This window comes from Nipponia nippon, unplaced genomic scaffold (genome assembly GCF_047370975.1).
Source record: "Nipponia nippon isolate SJK-2023a ecotype South Korea unplaced genomic scaffold, ASM4737097v1 scaffold_2, whole genome shotgun sequence".
NCBI lineage: Eukaryota > Metazoa > Chordata > Aves > Pelecaniformes > Threskiornithidae > Nipponia > Nipponia nippon.
The window spans coordinates 57,383,584-57,406,882 of record NW_028262336.1 but is presented as its reverse complement, the minus strand read 5'-3'; the positions used below and the strand labels follow the sequence as shown (position 1 = coordinate 57,406,882).

Here is a 23,299-nt window from a genome sequence, read left to right as displayed (position 1 = left end):
TCGCTTTCTAGCTGCAGATATTGTAGTAGCAAAATGTTTCAAAAATGAGTAAAATGCCATAAATACACAGCAGGAAGTCAATCCAAGTGGGAAAAAATGAAGAATGACTGTCAAAAATGTGAATTAACTCAACTGGAGGCATTTTTGTAAATTTGTTGATGCAATAAGCATTGATTTTACAAGTAGTACTGAAAAGCCCAATTCCCTTTGAAAATTTTACAGGTTTGAGGGATGGAAAGACAACAACGCCAATACTTCTTCCCTTCCTCATTCCTATCCCTGCTAAACCATACAATATCCAATTGCAAGTGTTCACGTGGGTAAAGAAAGAAGAATAAAGAACTTGGACTGAGCCAAAGGTTCCAAGAGCACTCCAGTACTACTAGAGTTTAAACTACAATACTAAATCTTGAAATCCACTGCTCCCTTTCAAGGGGAAAGCATTTTTTTCTGGGAATGTCACACGATTTAACAAGCAAATATTAAATTGGATTTACATCAGCATACAAAATAGGTACCTTGTTACTGCTCCTGAGAAGATCCGCTCTATCATCCTATTTGAAATTGCTGCAAAAAAAAGGTTTAAAATAGTGTCAATTCTATAGAAGTTATTTTTGCTTTGTATTGTCTAGTTGAAGAGTTTACTGGAACCCTCATATATACACAGCTGTGAAAAAGATCAACGCTAGGCCCTTTGAGTCCTCTTGGAGAGGATCACATAACACAAAGTCTCCAAAGCAAAGCTAGAACCAAGCAGCTTTGAATTCAGACTTGATACAGAAATAGTAATAAAAGTAGTGTAGTAATAAAATTGGCTGATTAATAAGACAGCATTTACCAGTTCTTTGACAAGTAAATCATGTTTTCAAGTGCCATTATATTTTATGTGACCTTGGTTTTGGCAAAGAGCCAAAATAGAATTGGCACATTCATACATAATGAGCATACCTAACTGATTCTGGCATGGGTCTATTTCTGACATGATTCTGATCCATGCTTCTATTTTGAAACCAGTTCAGGGATTTGAGAGACATGTCTTAACTGAGCACTACCTCTCTAAAGGATACTCAATTTAACCCAAAGAATTTGAGGATGATACTCAAAGCAGCACATGATACTATTCTCACAGAAGAATTACTTCTCATTATTCTAGCTCTGAAGTATTTTTTCAGCATTGTAGAAATACTGATAATTAAAGCAGGTGGTTAACCATTCAAATAGTTCATCTCTTATGTACTTATGGTGATGCTATCACCATATTATTCTGGTAAGGACACTAGTCCCTACTTAATATTTGTCCCCAGAACTGTAGGATAGCCAGTTTGTTTCAGACATATGTGCTGCTGCTTCTTCTTATCTACTCTTGAAACACTGAAGTTGTTCAACCTTCTCAACAACAGCTACTTACTTTAATATTTTCTTCCTACACGTAAATCTTCGATCTAGCCTAATTTTAAACCAGTGACAGTACAAAAGGAACGGATCGATGAAACCTGATTATTTAATTTTGACATGCCAAAAATAGACGTTTAAGACTCAAGTTGGGTTATCATATCCATTTTATGCTATTATTTAGTCTAGTTCTCATTAAGCAGCAGCTGTTAAGCTTTAACCAAGATTCCATGGTTTAAAGGATGCAAAACTAAATTGCAAGTGGCATCCTATCAGTTCTGCTTTCTTTCTATAGAGTACTATACTAATGCCATACATTTGAGCAACCACTGAAATGAAAGCAGCTTTCCTTCATCAGTGTCCTAAAGTGTAGTCAGACTTCAGTAGGCAAGTTTTCAGAAGCAATCAGAATTGTGTTTATTCTTTTTAATGTGGGATAATATTCCATAATCATTTTGTGCTTAAGTAAGCTTTCCAGTCCTGAAGGGAATACTTTCAAGATGACAATGGACGCAAAGCATCCAAAAAACCCTCAACAGTTCCATACAAGATACAAGAATATTTGAAATAGGTACAAGCGTGCAAGACTACAGAATCACAGTCATTGTGTATTGTGAATGCAGAAAATGTAAAGCTGCTAAATAGTATTAAAACAAAATGTACTGCAGCTGAGTTAACAGAACTTTAAAATAAGCAAAGTACCTGAATGTATGTTTGCCTTCTTCTACTCTTTCCATACCTTGCCATAAGAGCCATGCTACTTGAATAATATCAGTAAAATGGGTTTTCTCCAAGATAACCCAAAACAGCCAAATGCAGCCATTTATAATATACCAAGACTTAAATGATTTTTTTTCTTTTTAGATCAAGCCTACACACTTCCAAACTTATTTCCTCCTCTACTTCTTTGCCAAGATCAGAATTCAAATTCAGAATTGTCCTCCAATTTGGTATTGCTAGACACAAAGCAGCGTCACAGATTACTTGTCCTGCTTTATTTCACTGAGTCAGCAGGATCAGCTATACCAACAGACTCATGAACACTGGCCTTGGCAGTTAACCACTTCCTCGGGTGAAAGTTTACAGGTCATTTGATACACGTAAACAAAGGTGTGTTGTTTGTCATACCATGATCATTATGTCGAGCTAAATCCTTCCGATCAATATAGAGGTCATGGTCTGTATCCAGCTCCCAAAATTTGCAATAGATAACATAAAAATGTTCATATGAGAAGTACTCTGTCAGCTGGTTAATATCAGCCTCCTCTTCCAATAATGCCACATTCTATTATCAGAAGGATAAATAGAACACATTAAAGAATTTGTAAGACATTTGTTGAATGATCTGAGATCTCATAACCAAGTTAAAATCTAATGCTATTTCAGTGGAATAATTTTTATCTGCAGAGACAGTGCACACCATGCAGCATGACAGCAAAGACTAAACACACAAGGTAGAAAACTAATGTGTCCATAGAAGAATGAGGAGATCATCCAGACTTCTACAGCTCTAGATAAAAGATGACATTTAAACATATTCTAGTGTATGAGAATTAATGCAATTGAGCCTTCACTAGTTTTTGGAAATGGAAGAAATGCTACTTATGTTACTCCCTTAAGCATTTAGTTAATGCAGTTTTTAAACTTGTAGAAACATCTGTCTTACAAAATTTTAGATATTATGTACCTGCAAAAAGTTGCTTTTCCTGAGCTCGTTACAAGTTATTTTCCCAGACCAGGACCTATTTACAGTATAAAATATTCTCTGTATAACCTGCAAGAAACAGAAAATGGAAAGGTGATCTTAGGTATGCTAACTAAATACCCTCCCAAACATTTTTCAAAGATAAGTCTTAGCTCAGCTGCATTACAGGACTCCATCTTTCCCCTATTTCTAGTCTTCTCATTACTTAGCAGGTTGATCCTTCTCTTATATGTCATATTACCAAACCATTTCTAAATCTATATCTAAACTCATCTTTACAAGTTTTATTTCAATGCTACGGTACCCATATCTCACACGGTAAAGTCGCCGAATACTTGTATGCTATCCAGATGATGTCTATTGGCAATTTCACTACCTTCCAGTCTTCCAGATCTAAAGGATATCATCTAATAAACCTATTAATATATCTCATTACTTCAGATTTAAAGACCTATATTTACTATAAGAATATTTTACTTCGTAAATGAAGTCACAGAAATAGAATTGGGACTGTTTAAGGATCAGAGTACAGGGGTATCCTGTCCTGTATCCAGCTGGGATGGAGTAGCCAGCATAGTGCTGTGTTTTGGATTTAGCATGAGAATAACGTTGATAACACACTGATGGTTTAGTTGTTGCTGAGCGGTGCTTACACCAGTCAAGGACTTTTCAGCTTCCCGTGCTCTGCCAGGTGCACAAGAAGCTGGGAGGGGACACAGCCAGGGGGGCTGACCCCAACTGGCCACAGGGCTGTTCCATACCGTATGGCGTCATGCCCAGTATATAAACTGGGGGGAGTTTATTATAGGGGGGGCAGTGATCACTGCTGAGGGACGGGCTGGGCATCGGTCAGCAGGTGGTGAGCAATTGCATTGTGCATCACTTGTTTTGTATATTCTATTAAACTGCCTTTGTCTCAGCCCACAGGTTTTACTCCCCCCCTCCCCGATTCCCCCCATCCTACTGGGGGGGGTGGGGTGGGGGGGGTGGGGGCGGGGGGAGGAAGGGGAGCAAGCAGCTGTGTGGTGTTCAGTTGCCACTGGGGTTAAACCACAACAAGGGGAATGTTGCTGTTTCTGAAGTCCGCAAATACAACAAATCAACATTTGACAGAAATACTTCCTGCAGGTGCAAAGAGAATATTTTTTCCCCCCATTTAATTTTATTCTATTTATAGTTACTTGAAGAAAACCCTGTTAAGAGTATTAAAAGTACATAAACATTTTCTAACTGAAGAACAACAACAAAAAAAAAAATCTATGCAAGAAAGATGAGTAGTTCTTGTGCCATGACTGATACTGGAACCAGAAATAAATTCACTCAGCTGAGTATCCAACACTTTCGTTTAAATGAGTTTTACACATACATTATTTTGATAAACTCATCCATTCAGCATGATTTGCTTAGTTTTAGTTTACAAACATAAGACTTTAGATACGTTTTTTTTCCCATTTCTTAACTGACTTCAGTACTCACCTCAATTAGTTTGACTTAAGTCAACCAGATATACATTTCAAGTCAGTCATTCACCACTAACAAAAGCAGACAAAAAAAATCTAAACATATTATGAACTATAACTGCTTAATTGGAGATTGATTATACCTGCTAATTAGCAAGACCAAATATTGCACGTGTAGCATTTCATTTGCAACCCAGTAGTTACTAGCTAGAAGAATCATCACTTCAGGAATCCTTTTCCCCCAAATAAAACCTCTTCCAAACTGAAGACTTTATTATTTAAATTTTTATCACTTCAGACTGTAATTGCAGTAAATCAATAGTTTAAACAAACCAATCATTTCTAAATTACAAATAGAAGAGTAGTTTATTCATAAAGTTTTAAAATAAAGCTTAAACTGTAGCATGCGGCAAGCTCTGCAGCTCTTACTTTGAAGAAGAGCAGCTGGTTCAATAAATCCAGAAAAGGAGAATAGACTAGCCTACTGAAACTTAATTAGCTCAATTCTAATTGTGAGTTTAGGGAAGGCCCATTTTTGTCTTATACTGCAAAGCAATTTTTTCTAAAAAGGTTTTGCCTTAGCTTTGCAACTTAATCCGTCTGCATATCATTATTTCATCTGTTATACATTTAACTGGTCTAAAAATAAAAACAAAATTGAATGTTTGCTAAAGACAACTGGGAACAGACTTAAACAGTTTTCTAAAGTGAATTGAAGCAGACTATAAGCAAATTGTCAGAGAATTGCCTTTTTTACTGTGCTGCACAGTGGTTTGTTAGAAGGGAGAGGAAACAGTGCGATACAGAGATTACAATTTCAAGAATTCATAGCTCTGATATATACATACTTGCAGATTAAACGTAGTATCTCATTTGTCAGGGCAAACCTTTTTAATATATTTCAGCTTTGTCTTGGAAATATGTACCTAACCTTACCACTAGGCTGACCAACCAACCTATACTATAGCCTAGCAGACAGAACTGATTGCTTCCATGGTTGAACACTTACAAGACACTTGCTTCACTAAGGAGATGTATGGAATGTATATATGCATACACACACACACATATATATATGTATGTGTAAAACAAACACAGCAGAAGAATGGATCATTTAATTTGTAACTGGAAGTTAATATGAACAGATGTTAAATCTTAAGTGTAATGCTTACAAAATCCTTTATCTAAAACTTCAAGTAGCAAGGTAAAGCTAACAGAATACAGTATGAAATGCCTTGTTTCATCTTAGATAAAATCATCTATAATTATTAGTAATAACTTGCAGGACAGAATTTTAGAAGACTGTATTGGGCAACAGTTACTCCATCCTAAAATATGACAAGGGCGAGCAGGGTCCTCCTGCCATTTCTTGATCTGCAGAATAGCATTCCAAATATTGTTGCTATATTCATAGCAATACTCGTTTACTTCTGCGATTTTTGATTAAACACTGATTTCTGTTGAAATGCCAGCACTAATTTATGCAATATTGCTAGGCTGAGGCCTAGTCAAATAAGCTGTTCCTCCAAAGAAAAGTAACTGGAAATGGCAGGACCTTTTCCCTCCTACAGCCCTTCAGGACAGGCAGCAAGCTTTCACAAATTTAAGCAGCACAGGCTTTGATAAAACCCAGAATCTATTCAGAATGAAAACTACTCACAGGCAGAACATTTCCTCCCATCACATCTGACAAGAAAGTTCTGGGAGCTCATGTAATCATTATAACAAGAAGGAAAACCTAATGCAGCAGGACGTATTTGAGAAGCTGGCAGTCTCTATAAGAAGGATACAAGGAACCAAAACCAAACGCTTTCAAAAAAGCTTCCACAATTTTGGTCTGGGTCAAACTATAAGCTGGATAAAAGATGATCAACTCTGCATGTTTTTTGTTGGAGAATATTCATTAAGCTATTTTTCACATGACAGAAAATGAACTGAATGTCATTTTGAGGAATTTTTATCTTTTGAGAGTACAGTGGGATCGGCTGTCTAGTATACAGTTGAGAAAATTTAATGTCACTGATTTTACCCTTGGGTACAGAAAGAATACTTCAGTCACATAACCTTAGGAAGAGAGAAATGGAACTTTTCACATATAAAACCTGCTTAGAAAGAAAAATCCCCAGAGAGGAAAGTGGCAAGTAGCTTCAATATTACCATTTTTTTACTTAATACTGAACATAATCATGTTACTATAGACCTTTCATTCAAAATTCCATTTAATTAAACCCAGAGTAAGGTCAAGATTCTAATGAGCACAGTCTATAGCCACAATCAAGCGTTTAAGATAACAGTCTGCTCTTCGTTCAATGTTCATTAACTTATCCTACACTATTACAATTCAGTGTTTCTTGTATTAGTATTAAGTTCAGCAATTTCTTATAAATGTTAAGAAAAACTATGATGCTTAAGAAATTGCATCTTTCTTCACGAGATTTCTAGTTATGTAGAAATAAAGACTGACAGGATCCTCAAGTTTTCTCAAGGAACCAAGATGCTTATACATATTGACTAATCAATCATTTTCATTTTCCTACTTAGTTAAAAAATAGCTTTTCCAAATAAAAATCACTTACTGTGGTAATGTACCGAGAATGAAATTCAGATGCTTCTTTTAAAAATGATAGGCCAGGATGAGTATTCACCACATCCTACAAAAACAAGGAATAACAATACCCCAAACAGTATTCATTAGTGACTATATAAAACAATTAGCGCAGAATAGCACATCTGCTTCCTTAACCAAAACAGTTCAAATTAACTACCACAACCATTAATAAGTTAGTTTAGAACATGCTTCATGTAAATAACACTGCTGACTTTTTAAAAATAAAATTATCTTTTAAAGAAGCCAGATAAACAAAAGCTTTCCTGTATTTTAGATGGGATGAAGATTTTGAACACTGCTGACCGTTGTAGCTTCTAATTCTGTGGCTGACTATGATTCAGTAAAAGCCAATTTTGGTTTTATTCATTCATCAGTAAAGGTGGTATTTGCCACTCTGAGAGAAACTGTATTAGGTCTTAATTCATATGCCACTTTTCCATTGCCCATCAAAGGGCCTCCTTGACTTAAATAACTTCAACTGCTTTTCTAAACCGTAAGGATTCTCTGATACATGTGCTATTCCTGCAAGCAATTTTAAATCCATGCATCTTACTGCAGCTCTTAAAGACCTCACTTTATATAAAATGATTAACTAAAACAAGTCACTAGCATCTCAGTGGACAGTACACAAAGTGAGTTACACTAAACATTATCAATAAACTTTAATGAAGACCATGAAAAAGTATATTTAGCTCCAAAAAAATCAAGGCTTTGCCAGCTCATCATTTTGTTGTGTTTCCAGAACTAGTTTCAGTTGCAATTTACTTGTAAAAAAGGAATGAAGTCTTCTTGCACCAAGTAGTTGCATCCAGGGTTCATTAGAAGATGAACAAACTTTGCAGCATCATCATAGCAGGTCTGAAGTATTCTGAAATGTAAATATTTCCATTTAATACTCTACACAGAAAATTGCTCATGCTACCTTGTACGGGCATCCTAGAGCAAGGCCTATGAAACTGCAACCATAACATTTAATTCAAAAGCTAATTACAAATGTCAAAGTACACTCCAAGTGAACTTATCAAAGCAGTACTGTCTCACACATTTACGTTAAAGGAGGTGGGTACACCATGTTATTGATTACATGAAAGGACATTTTTCAGTTAGAACTGGAAGGAGAACTAGAAAGAAAAAGCATTTTGTCCAGAATTGGCATCTGCAAGTTAGGGCCATGGTTTTCACTTTTCCCATAAACAGCCAGTCATTTACTAAACAGTTTAAAAATCTATAAACACTGTAAATAAAGATTTATTTGTTTGTTTATGTTAAAGCGATGATTTACTTACATTTTCCCAGGTGGAAGTTTGCTGTCAATGCTTGATTATGGGAAAGCGTTTTATTCCCCTTTACAGACTGAAACTCATTCAGAGCTTAAAATATCACATTTCAATTAAAAAATGCAGTACTTCCAAAAAAAAAGTAATCTACTTACTTCCGCCACATTGCAATGAATTTATGAACTGACACGTATCCTGTTCGTTCACCTCCAGCACAATAAAACAAAGGACCTTTCCAGTAAAGTGGGCATTCACAAGCCTAGAATTAAAGTACACATCAAGTCAGTTCATTGATTGCTTATCTGAGGGTTACTCCCTCATTTATAAATCTTTCAAAAATTAAATTTTACAAGTCTGAAGAAGAAAACATTAAGGCACAGATTTTTTTTTTTTTAAACTGTTTCTGAAACAAACTGCACTCTCCAAAATAATTGATTTTAAGCAACTGCTTTAGGCTGAAATCCAAATGTGGAAAGGAAAACATAGGGCAACTTGCAGCATTCCTGACAGATGAATGCAGTCACATGCCGGCTCTGTCCACGCTCCAAGCAGCTGAACAGAGTCCATGCTAACAAGCTGTGCTAAAGGGCTGGATATCTTTAAGCTGAGCTCAAGACAGCACAGTTATACAGCTTCTGAACTGGAGCAAATTTACATTTGTCTGGCTCAAAGGATGGCTCAACTCATCCGCATCATTGCACACGCATGCGCATCTTCTATCCAATTTGCAGTAGTAGGCTAGCCTGCCCTGAGCAGCAGTATCTTGCTTCAGAATACCCAACAGTTACACCTTCACGACTTTGATGCTCCCACATATACCTACAGTGCCGCTTCTCCATCTGCTCCAAGCTTCCTCAGTTGTAACAGCTAAGTACCCATCTCCCACCTAAAACTGACTACGACTTGAAGTAGTCAGACATGCTGGCACCTCTGAGAATCTCATGTGGATCTCAAATAAGGTTGTGAATACCACAAGATGTATAAGGTCACTGGAGCAAAAGGACAGTTACTTCTCATGCAATAATTTAACCAGTACTTTAAAAAAAAATAAGAAGTGAGTTTGATGAATACTGTCCTCAGACTGAGAGGCTTTTCCCTATGCTTCAGGAGGGTGCCTTTCATCACTGAACTGTAGGTGACTGGACCCTTCCACCTTCCTTGCTGAGACGGAAGGGCCTCTTCTGCCTCTCCCCACTTCCGTGTGGAAGAGAGCTGTGGAAGGCGGGAATACTGTCGTTTAGCTTAGCAGTTAAACACTTCTGGTGAGGCAAACAAGGAGTTTCTGAACCCCCAGTCCTACTCTTGTGAAAAGTCTTTTTTTCTGTTTTCTAGACCCTGGAGTTTAAATACAGAGTGACAGCAAAAGAAAACCTAAGACTCATTACCAAAACCATGACTTGCAGTAATATTTCAAGCAGTGATTCAATATAACACAATGGCAATTTAAGTTTAACTAGCTTATTGTCCATTACACCAAAGTTAAAACATATTTGCTGCTTTCTAAGCCTAGTATTTTGTCACTCTACCATAACTCTAAATTAGCTCTTCAATAATAACTAGAGGGCTATAATCTCAAGTTACCAAACCATTCTGTCTTTCAATGTCTTTACAATGGAGGTTCATGACACTGCCAAAGGAGAAAAAAAACAGTGTGGGTGCCTGAAAACAAAATGTGTATTAACAGTGTTTTTGCCTTAAGTCTGGTGGTCAATACAGAATGCAGAACATACAATGTGCCCTTCAGTATTTGGCTGTTTACACAACTAAAAAAAAAGAAAAAACACAGGTCAAGTTTTGTTTTAATGTTTCTTTCTTTTTGTAAGCAAAATGTAGGGCCATTTGAGACATAGTTAACACAAAGATTTCCACACATAACTGTGCTATCAACAATGTTGAATATGATGTCTTACTGGTACTACCTTGTAGGAGATGAAAACACATAATGCAAGAAAACGCAGCACATAGAACTCATGTTTCCTTTCCATAGGTGTACACTACTAAAAGCAGACAGCCAGCAAGTTCTCACCTTTGCAACCTTCCCCATGTCTTCTAATGTTGCCCTCTCATTTGGAAACTCGGAGAAAGTTCTCTCAATTTTGGCAATCACAGCATCTATATTCACTTTTTCCTTAGGACATCCTCGAGGAAAATAGAAGGTTGGAATGTTTTGACTAAGTGATGGTGGCAAAGTTTCTTCCTTCTTTGTCTGAACCTAAACAGATATACACATTTGACAGTCAGGTACAATGAAATCAGGTATAACAGTCACCCTCAGATGACTTGAATCTCTTGGTATTATATGTTACAACACACCTTCAGAAAGATTTCTGATGATAGGCTGAATAAGCTATTTAAGAATAAGAGCACATTGGAAAAATTCATGAGTATTTCCAAAAACTGTCATTTAGAAAGATTTCTAGGATGTTAAAAATTTAATAAAAACAACTTCAGTCTTCAACATATCAAATTTCAAGATTAATACACCAGAAAGCTTCTTGAGACTTCTGAAATAACTCAGGTTATATCATCAGTTTCAGAAGAAAAAACTTCAACTTTTAGCTTAACAGACAGGTCATGAAAGAATTTGCTTTTGAAATATTTCTAGTTTTACAGCTTCAAACTTTTGAAATAAGCATGACAACTTTGTTACAAACCACCAACCTGTTTAATTTAGTTGCAGTGAAGATGGTTGTGTGGTTTTTTTGATGCTAAAAAATGCGTGATTTTATGAAGTTAGTAAGTGATTCCTGCAGAGGGATTTTTTTTTTGTAAACTATACACAATTATGGCATGAGAGCTTAGAAATCTGTTTCTCAAGAATTTGTGATATACTGTACTACTAAAAAAAAATAGATGACCCGTAACTTATTTATTTAAATGCATTTAGCTTCAGTAAAGAAGAATTTACCTTGTACTTAGTTTCCAAAAGAAAGTCCAATAAGGCAGAGAAACAAAGATAACAAGCAAAGTAACAATAGAGTTATGTGGCAACTCAAAATTAGCAATTAAACATTAAGTCTTTCATCCCAAGACAACTGTTCAAATGTAAAAAAAATGGTTAATACTATAAGGCGGCTCATCCTAGTGTTATATATGTTCAAGATCCTGAATTCCATCTCTCATTGCCACCCAGAATTGGTGGAAAAAAACCCCAACCCCTCCCCCAAAAATACCCAAAACTCCAACCGTCATTTTACTCCTTATCTATCACCTTTGTCAAAGTGCCCGTAAAGATACCCAGCCTTCCTACCACAATCAAAATCCTTAAGTCAGTGAAAGAACTAGGTGCTTATGGACAGCAGATTTTAATTTACAGGGTTCCAACCCACGAGCCTTCACTGGAATGCTACACATGCTAAAAAAGCCTGAATTAACCTTTCTTTCCCCTCCTCTGCATTTGAGCCAGCATTCTTGTTCACAGCTGCAGAATTACCTCAACTGAGTTACAAGTTTTATTTCACAGAGGAAAAAGGTACCTTAAGTCTGTGACACCTAAAGTCAATGTCTCATTTTCTAAGAATTCTGTAAATTACAACTTTTGATACCTTGTCATTAGTTTAGTGGTCCAGGTAATGAGGCATGAGCTCAGAACAAGAGTGCCACTGGGCATCAAAAATCCCTTCCGACTGTAGACTTTCAAACTTTTGGGAAGAATGAAGAGAGCAACATTTTATTCTCTAAGTAACATTACCACCAGCACTACAAATAACGCATACAATTGGATTAACACCTTTCCTTTTAGAAACCCAGCATCAGCACTTCAGTAGAGCCCTAGCAGGTACCCTATGCAAAACCAGACTAAAGACCTGTTCCAGGACTGGTACCACACAAGCCAATAGCTAGCATGTTTTTGAGCACTGGCAATCAAACCACCTTTTACTTAACAGAATCAAACTCTTATATTCATTCCAAACAGTAAGGTTATTTTATTTTATTCCCCTTTTTCCCCATTTCCAAGATCTGCCTGGACAGCCACTCCCACATGAGCTGCTCAAATTGCCACACAAGCAGCCGGTGTTCCAGTTCTTCAGAGATGCCCAATGAGGTCTGCCTCAGCTGAGAAAAGGGTAGATGTCAATTATGGACTACTAACATCCCCTGAACCTTTCGGGTAACATGAGGTAAATCAGTATTTTGGGAAAACCTAGTACAGACAGACAAGGCATTTTTCAAATCCACAGCTAGGAAAATTTAGAGCCTCAGAGTAGAAAAAAGTTTCTTTTAAAGAAGGAAAGGTAGGGGCAGAGGGAAGGCTACATTGGAAAAGGTCCCAAGAGAAGAAGAAAGGCTATCAACAGAACTACTTTTTCATCAAAAAGTTTATATTTTCTCAGAAACTACTAATCTAATTCAGATACCTCAGAGTACACCATAAATGATTTCCATTAGCCCCGGTTAAAACCTGTTCTTAAATGCATGTGGAGATCTCAGTTCAGGATTTATAGTAAGACCTATGCTGGTACGCGTAACTTCCTTGGGTGTTATTTAAGAGTTACACAATAAAGGGGTTTTATTTATTTATTTTTCATCTTTTTATCTGTTGTAAACACATTCCAGACCATCATTATGAGGAAGAAGTTAAGCACCTGATTCTGAACTGAAGACAGACATATAGGTAAAAAAAATTGATTTTTGTAAGATAAAAATGTTATGTTTAAGCATGACTTTGAATTCAGCATGCTTAGTGTAAAAATATATAATATTTAATCTGTAAGACAGTATGTTATGTTTAAGCATGACTGAATTCAGCATGCTTAGTGTAAAAATATATAATATTTAATCTGTAAGACGGTATATTTATTCAACTCTAAAACCAAGTATAGAATACAAACATCTCACCGCAAGACAAAATAACTCTCCCTATATTGAAAGATGTTGCCTATTTCTAAATGCTGGTTTCTCAAAGTCAGTGAAAGAAGGAACTATAAAAATGCTTCGTTTGCATTAGAAAGTGTATGATCACTTCACAATCGTTTCCGAGAGATTTATTTGGTGCCTACATATAGGCATCTAGTGAGAATACCATCTAGGGCACAACCCAAAATGCCCTTGAATATTCCACGTGGTATCCAGCAGCCAGCTCAGAGCCCAGCTCTCGCTCTGTATCTGCTGCGCGGATGTTCTGAGCACGCTAATGCTTCTTAAATGCCACTAGCAGTTTGCAGTTGGACAACTGAATTGTACTGTTAATGTCAGTCAACACAGGGATAAGAGCCTGTACCACAGAAAGAAACAGGTCATCCAAAACTATCAGCTCCAATTAATGCACTATAAAGTTAGTATTACATCTCCTCTCTTTCCTCACCTTCCCAAGAAGGCCCAGGGATTCCTCTCTTCTCTCAGCCTGAATCCCATCCAACAACCAAAAGGCTCCTTGTACAACTGAGGCTGCTCTGCTGCATGCGCTCTAATGAAGAGACGCATGATACTAAAAGGGGCTCGGAAAGCTCCGCTGCTTTTGTAATTTCAGCTAGTTACTTCTGTAGATGCACACATTGTACAGCTGATGAAGAGAGTCAGTTCTGTTATTTCAGGGCAATTAAAATGCGCTAATTGTGTGAGATTAAGCTGTTCTAAAATGAATTATAACTAACCTGGGAATTTCTTCATTAACAAGAACTGCTAGAAGTCTGCTAACATCGAATCTTTGAATTGAAAATCTGCAGCAATAGCCCATTATTCTTTTTATGCAACTAGTCCATTTCAGTGGTCAGTTTGACATTTAGAAAGTGATCTACACTTTTTTATGGCTTTAAGTTAAAACCTTTAATACTGGTACCAGTAAGCTAAACTGATGAAAAAGAGACTGGTTTGGTAAGTGAAGATTTTCACTGTAACTTGCCAAGAAACAGCACAAAAAATAACATGCTTGGAGATAAGGATAACAGCTGTATAAGCTTGTAAACTCATACAAGCAGATGTGTGCTGCAGTGTCAGGACTGAATGGCGCATTAACCTTTGCAATAAATATGCGTAAAGTCCAGAATCTATAATTGTATTGTAAAGTTGCCACTGCAGTTTAAATCTTACATAAAAGATGGGAAGTGAGGATTCCTTGAAAATTCCTTGTTTGTAAACAAACTTATGTAAGATTCATCTATAAGAGAATTCAAGAAAACCTTTAGTATATAACCAGTTTTAATTCCTGACATATACAACCATAAGGACTGTTCCCAGTTATCCAACACTTATCTGCCTTGACTTTTGCGAAGGAGGAAGTGGAAATTTATATCCCAATGGGGTCACTGTTCAAAGGGAAAATTTCCCATTTTATTTTGCAACTCTCCAGACACTTTTCCAGCTGTTGCCAGTGAATGGAAAGTAAAACCATTATTATAATTACAGTATAGTAATTCATTAGTAAATACCAGAGAATATGGATACATCTGACTCCAAAGAGAGAAGTTCAGTCTTACTGCTAGATAGTCGTCTTATATCTACCAACAGATGAGCTGCACTCGGCTGTTTACTTGGTTCTAAGCAAAAATGAAGACAGCAGGGATTTTAAAATGGGTGCCCTTTTCCCTCTCTCTCAACTGAAAGAGTTGACACTATGATGGAGTTCTTCAACGGCAGGTTGTATTTTTGAAATAAAAAGGAAGGGGCTGCTTGTTCCCAGATATTTTAAGACTGTATACTCAGTCAAGTCTAGATCTACATCTGCACATAGAGACTACCACCCAGAAGTACTGAGCCCCACAAAAGGGTTGAATATGTGGATTTGAATGCAAGTGAGTGAAACCTCACTTAAAAAGGACTGGAAACAAGATAAATAAGTTGATGAATGTAATATTTTTTAGACACCTTAATGATTAAGGCACAAGCTCATTGAACTGATTTGATATTTGCATTGTTTTGATATGACTAGAGAAAAAGACAACTTCATTCAGAAATGCTGATGCTTTCTAGTATCTGACAGACACCATCATTTGTTATGCCTGTTTCTCTGAAAAAAAAACATTTAAAACATTTACAGAGTTAGTGTTCAGCTCTTGCTGTATTATTTGACATGAATTTCCATAAGGATGTCCATATTAGAAAAAAGTCAATGGAATACATACAACAGGGTCAAGACAATAGGACCCCAAAAAAATTCTACCTCACATTTATGGCCAACTTCACATTAAGTTTTTATTAAGAAGTGGTACACCACAATCCCAAACAAAAAATGGCATTTAAATATTGAAAATACTATAAAGAGATTTTAATCTACCAAATAGGTAAATGTTTAGTTCAAATCCTTACTATTTTTAACTAGGGAATTAAAAAAAAAAAAAAAAAGAAATGTTGCAATAGTTCTCAAATGTGCAATGCATAAGTTAATCTAGTTCTTCAATAGACCGGGTCTTCTATTCTTACGTATCATAGTTTATGCTAATGTTACCTGGGTAAAAAGCAGTGCATAATAAGCTAAGAGGATTTTCTGCAGAGGTACGCTATTCAGCCTTTTAAATCCCAATATCCCTGCAAACACTCAGGTACAATGCTTGTAAACCACCCAACAACAAAAGCAGATACTGCATGAAGTTCCCTGATATACAATAGAAAACAGAAGTCAACGCGGAGACCCAATAGCACATGAACTTGAAAATTCTAAGCTTATGCTATGCTTTTTTTTTTTTTTTAAATGAAAAGTCTCTCCTTTATTAAACTCAGTAAGTTCTTAGAGAATACAAGGTGTACTACAGTCTATCAAAGCTAAATGGTAATTGTGAATGTAAGAAAATGTTATCAGTAAGCAGGCTCAAAAGGAGTACCTGATCAGCCTTCCTGTCTCTCTGTTCTTTTTATTAGCCATCAGTCCAAGTCTGACCAATAAAGTCTCAGGAATATTTCTGCTTTAACTTACTATCTGATTGCACTGTGAAACTTGACATTTCCCTCTAGATAAGCAAGTGACATGATCAGTAGTTTTATAGAATTGAAATCTTGAAAACACCAGATAAAAAATTTATGCTACTATTGTCTAGAAAAGGGTTCAGTCTCATTTGGAAGGAAAAGACATTAAATTAGAAAAATCTGTTCCAACACCTCATGTTAAAGTGCCTTCAAAAATCTGTTTCAGGATAGGTAAAGTGAGCTTACTACCAGAACTTTCCTCAGGACAAGCCCAGAGAAACATCTCTTCTGTAACACCAGCTCTCTTGACCTTGTGGCAGACATTCATATTTCCAATTATCTAAGTTAAAGAAGTGATGTTTTCTCCTTGTTCTGTGTATGCTCTTCATTAGCCTCTTTCTAGCCAAACTAAAAAGACAGATTTATTAATGCAAGAGTTCACCGACTGTATCGCTTCCCATTCAGCTTGATACGCTTAACAGTATTTTTTCCTCTGTGGAAGATGATCCTTTGACAATTTAAAGCCTTCAAAATTCATTTTTTTTCCAAACTGGATTTCTCTAAAATCTAGCTATTGCCCTGAAAAATAGCTTGAAAACAGTAATTTTATCTGAAAGCTTAATAATGAAGTTTCACAGCACAGCATAAGGCAAGCTACACCACAGTACACCTGCATCTTGCCCCACTCCTGCATACGGAGTTTACTGACCCATGTGTCAGCACTAGCGATAGTGAAGCAGTATGGTGAATTGCCTCAGGTCACCAAGACAGCTAAAAAGCAAAGTTAAAAAACCCTATTTGTCCTCATCCAGTCTCACACAGTTGATTCCACTTAGAAGCAACATGGTTCTGATGCTAATTTAAGAAAGATTAGAGGAATACTGTGGCAGTATTATTTGAAATAAGGTTACATTAGGCTTAAAACCATGCTAAGACTGTGATTCATCTTGCCTAACTTGGTCAGAAAGTTAAGACATATGTGAATGATTAGGTTCAGGGAGACACCTACAGAGAATGAACCTATGCTAAAACCAGGTGTTGGGATATATATACTTAAGTCTTTCCTCTGGCAACAAACATTTTGGTCCCAGTTGCTTCCTCCTGTCCTGGACTTCAGTTTGCTATCCTTCAGTCATGGTCTGGCAGCTGTTTTTGGATGTGCTATAGAGATTAATTTTATCATACATGCTCCTCTTTCCTTTCCACAGTAAGAGATAAACATCTATTAATTTTAACCCTGATGCAGTTTTAGACTACTTTGCTTTAACCTTAACTCAGATCAGTTCTCCGATCCAGTTTGGTTTGTAGTCACTTAAAATTTGTGCTACAATGAGGGGGAGGAAATAGAAAAATTAATACACTTTTCCATATAGTTTCAGCCATATACTGTTAGAAGAAAAAAAGTACTTCAAACTACACTGATTTTATACATAGTGGTCACCTGAATTCACACAAGGGAACAGGGTTCAGCAACCCTCCGAATGCAGTCTGTGTTCCAGTTAGCGATACCGTGTTCACCTTCAGCTTCCGACCAGACAAACATGTTGGGAGTCTCCTGCCTGCACGCCAGGTTGTGCGCTCACCTCAGTTTTACACAGATTGACTGCTATCATTCTCATCTCATTTATGCATGTTCTTGGCAGTTTACTCTCAAGTCTATTTCTGTACAAAAGCCTATGGTCATTTGGTCTTGTGATTCAATGGAAATGATAATCCTCAATGCTAAACTGACTTTACTCTAGAGATGGAGCCATACACTGCTCTGTTCCATTTTGGCAGAATTAAGTACCCTGCGTTTCTGTGATTGACATGTTCCAGCAAGGAGCAATTCCATGAGCAAATCAAAAGAGATTCACTGAGGTTTAGAGCAGTTAGGAGTCTAGGATCTTTCTTCATGTTACAACAGCAAAAATGAAGTCTAAGGAAGACCCTAGACTTGCACTACAACTTGCAGAAGTACTCAGAGGAATATGGTGGAGTTAGAACTAGAGTGCTGTGGTCTACAAATATATTCAATTTCTTATTTGCTGTAAGCATATGAAAACAGTTCTAAGGATGGAAGCCTCTTGTATATTTGGTTTAACTATACGTCAAGCTCATTGTGTTCAGAAGTTCATAGTGCAATGTTACTGTAAGTTGCAATAAAGCAAATAGCGAATCTAACTGTTCTGTTCCCTCTTCGTCAACTGACAACCCGAGTCAGGCAAATCTCTTCCTAGTTTGGCAACTGGCAGCCAAACTAAAAATAGAAAGCTCAGAAGAATTAGTTGATTTGCATGTTGGTTTTTTTTTAATCACTCAGTATCTAATTCTACTGTACCTTTAGTACAGTAACTCACTAGTAATGTGGCTCATGTTGAGAGCAAACATCAACTTCAACAGCAAAATATCAATTCTTCTAGAGTATCCCCAGTGGCAGGGATAAGAAGCTACATTCATTTTACAATTTAATGTTGGAAAATTCAGCTTAATAACAAACTAGAATTCAGCTCTATTTTGTCACTGAAATACTGTTTGTATGGTAACCTCTGATTTTAAGGCAAAAAAAGATTGTTAGTTGTTTGCTACCTGAAGCTAATTTCTCCCCTTATTTTAAGTCTCAAGGCAGCAGAGTAAAAAGTAGTTCAGCTAATTACACTTAGTTGCATGATAGCTAGGAAAAGAAGCATCCCACCCAGGTTCAGTGAAACTGCTGTGGTAAGGGCCATCACTGGATAGTCTTGAAAGTCTTACTAAAGCTTAAAGAATTCTTTCAAAAATTTTTTATAGTGGCACAACTATCAGTAACTCTTTTCCCCTTTACTTTAACCAAGCCATATTTAAACAGCCAAAATGGGCCTCAAGAGAAAGCCACCAGAGCCTCAGTATTTCAGCAGAGCATGCAAACTTTGGACCATCTACACAAACCTATTTGGGATAGTGTGTTAGTTCTCACGTAGGAAGAGACGGTAGGTGGCGGCATCCAGGAAAAGCTTCCACCTGAAACTATGAAATACATTCCAGACACACCATCTTGCATATTAAAACTAAAAATGCATTTGACTAAAAGTATGTGTGAACAGTCACCACAGACAAGTCATATTACATGCACACATACAGAAGTAGCATGTAATAAACAAACACTGAAACAACAAACAACTCTGAATTTGGAAATACCAGGATTCTCCCAATTTGCAGTTTGGTATAGCTGACATAGACAAATTATGCAGTCGTGCTGGGAACTGGAGGATGCTATTCCAAATACATTATTGCTGTAGAAACACTTCCAAACATGGCTGCATATGTTTGATTTTTTGTACAGTCACATAGAGCTTCAGCATCAAGAAAGTTCCAGTTACGCAGTTAGAAAGAGTTCAATGATTTATTCAGAAATGCCCCAGGCTGGGGGATGGAATGAAAGAAGGAAGGAGTTGTTACCTCCCCCCCCAAAGCTATGAGCTCAAGAGACCTTCGTGTATTACATGCATGTCCATCAGTAATTTTCTTTATTTGCTGGCAAAACTTTTACCAAAGGCTTTAGAGGTAGGATCCTCTAACAGTTTGCTGTGGCTGACCAGTGAAAATACTTTGTCCCCTACATATGCCCCGCTAATTTACAAGAGGTAAAAGGTACATATTATAAAATGGGAAAAAAGGAAGATTCTTCAGAATAATCTACTCTGTGAAAGGCAACTTCTTCTACATTTTGTGGTAAGACAGAAGTGGTGAAAAATATTAGTCACTAGCTGTGAGCTGTTGTCAAACAGCCTCCATGGTATGCATTATGTCAAATCAAGTATCCCAGTCACTATCCAGTTTGTCATAGTTGCAGCTTTCTCAGAAAATACTCCGATTGTAGGTTAAATCAGTGCTCCTACTCTTTACCAGTATATTGTTACCCCAACTGTTTTCAGGAGACAAGCTGGTAAGAGCCTCCTAGTACATGACCATTTTGATTGTACACAGCCAATGGACCACACTGGGACTCACTACCTGCAAAGGAGTCATGACAGCCTAAGCATCATTTTAATGGGGAAAAACTGACAGTTACACCTGAGGCAATTGTAACATTTGTCTACAGAAAACAGCCCTTGTCAGGACAGGCCATCAGTTCAACATCAAAAGTAACAAATAGGGCTAAGACAGACATCCACTTAATTCTTAACTCTGCAATAGGTTCTCGTCCTTCCATGTTTACAAAAAAACAAGTTTCAATCACTCAATGTGACTGAGCTTAGGAAAAATCCACTCAAACAAGGAAAATATCAACAAGCTCAGCCTTGTTACTGTGCTGCAGAGCCAACAGTTGGAGCAAGTATTCTGTCAACTTCTTGTCTAGCAATGCCCCAACGAATTCCGATTTGGACAACTGTGAAAACAATCTTGTATCCCTCTTACCCTGTAAAAATTGAAGGATATTTTATATGAAGATGTGCCAAACTGTTTCAGGCTTTCTAGCATACAAAGTACCACTGTTAACAGTCATAGAACATCTACTATTAGTAGCATTAGTGAATACGAAGGTATGGGAAGTATGTTAAAATGGAGAAAATGCTAGTGAAACTTTTATTCCAAGGGAAAAATAATAAATCAGAGCTCTTCAATGTCTGAATTGAGTCAAAAAACAGCTGCAGAAGGAACTGACATCTAGACTCTTAAATCATGCATGCAAGTAAAGTAAGCTGCAACAAACTTGTACCATATTGTCTTTTCTACAGAAACAGTACACATTTGCATACATTTATTACCAGCCACGAGCAGGTAAACAAGCTGCTACCACAGGGCAGCCAATACATTTTAAGCTTGAACCAGGAGTCTATCGCAGAAATGGTAAAAAACTACCAGTTTGCTTACAGCTTCAAGAGGCTAGAGCTTAAGACCTGGCAAACCATTAGCAACAGATTATTGGTGGAAAACCTCTCATCTTAACTGGCCAGCCTCAGCAGGCAGCTTAGATATTTTCTTCTATTTTAAACGTTGGCATCTACTCCAGAAAATTGGCATTCTATCAGCAAACAAGCATCAAGTGTAACAATTAGCTACAGCTGGAATGAGATTGCTATCCCCCCGCCCCCCGCCCCTGCAAACACTTGGGTTTTGTTCTTTAAAAAAAAAGTATTTGTGTGCCTGATGTAAAACCATTATGTAAAAATCGGGTCCTCCCTCTCTGGTGTTAAAAGGTCTCCAAATGATGTTAAATTAGAAAATTGATGTTAATAGGAAAGCTGGCCTGCCAGAGACCTCTAATCATTACACAACCTACTTCTGTGACTATAGTTGTAAAACTAACTGCCTCACTTAAACTTTTTAAAGTTCATTTTACCTCAGAAATGGGAATGTTATCTTCATGACTGGAAGAATCAGTGCACTACAGCACAACCACACACCAGCCCAGCACACATTAGCACCTACAAGCTCTGTGTTCATTGCCATCTTGAACGTGCCACAAGCATGTATGCAGCATTTTTGTCACAGAGGAGTGCAAAAGTGATCGAGAGGCACTAATGTCTAAACTTACTTCACTCAGAAGGAAAGTCAATCTTGTGAGGCACTGCAGAAGTTGAAGAAATAGTTCTCATACAGCTGACATAAATAGCATGTGTAAGCAGCATTTAGTATCATTAACAGGTGGTCATGGAACTAGCAGTCCTCCATTTCCACACTGAGGTGGGACACATACAACTACAAGAATCACCAAGCAGTAACAGCAGATAAGGGCATGATGCATTAAAAGTATCAGAAAATACACCAGCACTCAGTTCTGGCACTGACATTCAGAGGATTAATTCAAGATTTAGGCCAGCTTTTTTTTTTTTCCTCTCTTTTTTAAATCCTCGCATTCAGCACAAATTTATTTGACTTTAAAAAAAAAAAATCTAGTTTTAAAGTTAGAACTCAACTGTTCTACAAGGTGGTGTGGCCTCTAAATAGCAAAAAATACTTATTTTCCTAGTTTAGCTAACACTGAGTTATATGGGTACAAGCATGTCACTGTACACAGATGTATTTTATTCTGTTATCATTTTGTTTCCAACTTCAGACATATTTTCCTCACACAGGCTGGGTAATGACACTGCTTATATTCCAGCTCTGACAGGTAGGGATGTCACCAGCTGCTGGCTAAAACACTCTGCTCAGCTATCAGCAGGTAATAAGCCTTTCAGTTCACATCTTTAAGTTGCCACTACATTTGACATGGTGATAGTTTCTTCTCCCTCCAAAGTTTCAAAGAAATTGATGAGAAAGATGGACACGGTGCCTCTTCAAGTGCTGCACTTCCAGTTCACTATGCTCCACAGGTGTTAAATTACCTAAGAAAGATCTTTCTTACAAAGCAAGATCAGGAGAAGATACACTGAGGTTTTATTGAGTTTTATGCAGAGTTATCTATTCAAAAATTCAGGTCCTCAAAGTAACAGAGAGCATTTCAACAGTTGTGTATTGTTTTATCTTCCTTTTGAGAAAGTGATCTTTCCAGAAAGCCCTATTTTGATCAGTTTTATCAATTTCCATTAATAAATGCAACCACTGAGAAACAGCCTGCTCCACCACTTTCCAGAGCCACCCACCTCACTACTGGTTGTCTATTTTAAGATTTTCGTGAAACTTGATTTGCTACGCTCCAATGACCACCCCTTCCAAAACGCAGGGGATTACCTACACAGATTACTTACGCAGCTCTATGCAAAAAGCCACTGCCTTAGCATTCCTAGAACCTGTGCAAGACCCAGTCACTCCAACCCACCTCAGAGCAGATGTCGAGCCACATGTTCTCATCCACCACCATTACTCGTTTTTTTGTTTTAAGAGGTTAGCTTTAGTAGCACTAAATCTCTTCAGGAGAATCTGCCATTTGTTTAAGTTATGGAAACTGCATGGACATGAAAAATTGTAAGAGTGTAGTAAAAGTATAGAAAAACAGATTGGCTTCCATTTCTGCTTGATTTTAGCATTCTAATCTTACACCACATTCATGAACTGTTCTGTCCGAAAGCCAATATTATAGTGGTATAGGAGGTTGTAAACTCCAATGGCAATG

General features: G+C 37.1%; 1 protein-coding gene across 5 annotated transcripts in view; it reads right to left on the bottom strand.

The window, feature by feature from the left end:
* PPP2R3B (protein phosphatase 2 regulatory subunit B''beta) overlaps positions 1 to 23,299 on the bottom strand; it is a 54,833-nt gene that overhangs the window by 12,020 nt on the left and 19,514 nt on the right. For all 5 annotated transcript variants that reach the window (XR_015704787.1, XR_015704786.1, XM_087757882.1 and 2 more), the window contains 7 exons: positions 10,469 to 10,654; positions 8,598 to 8,701; positions 7,931 to 8,033; positions 7,134 to 7,208; positions 3,080 to 3,166; positions 2,521 to 2,677; positions 519 to 567 (listed from right to left, as the gene is read on the bottom strand). Coding sequence is in view for 3 of the 5 variants with exons in the window: in XM_087757882.1 (XP_087614008.1) it covers positions 519 to 567; positions 2,521 to 2,677; positions 3,080 to 3,166; positions 7,134 to 7,208; positions 7,931 to 8,033; positions 8,598 to 8,701; positions 10,469 to 10,654 (761 nt within the window). In the remaining 2 variants the exon portion in view is untranslated. The remainder of the gene's footprint in view (positions 1 to 518; positions 568 to 2,520; positions 2,678 to 3,079; positions 3,167 to 7,133; positions 7,209 to 7,930; positions 8,034 to 8,597; positions 8,702 to 10,468; positions 10,655 to 23,299) is intronic.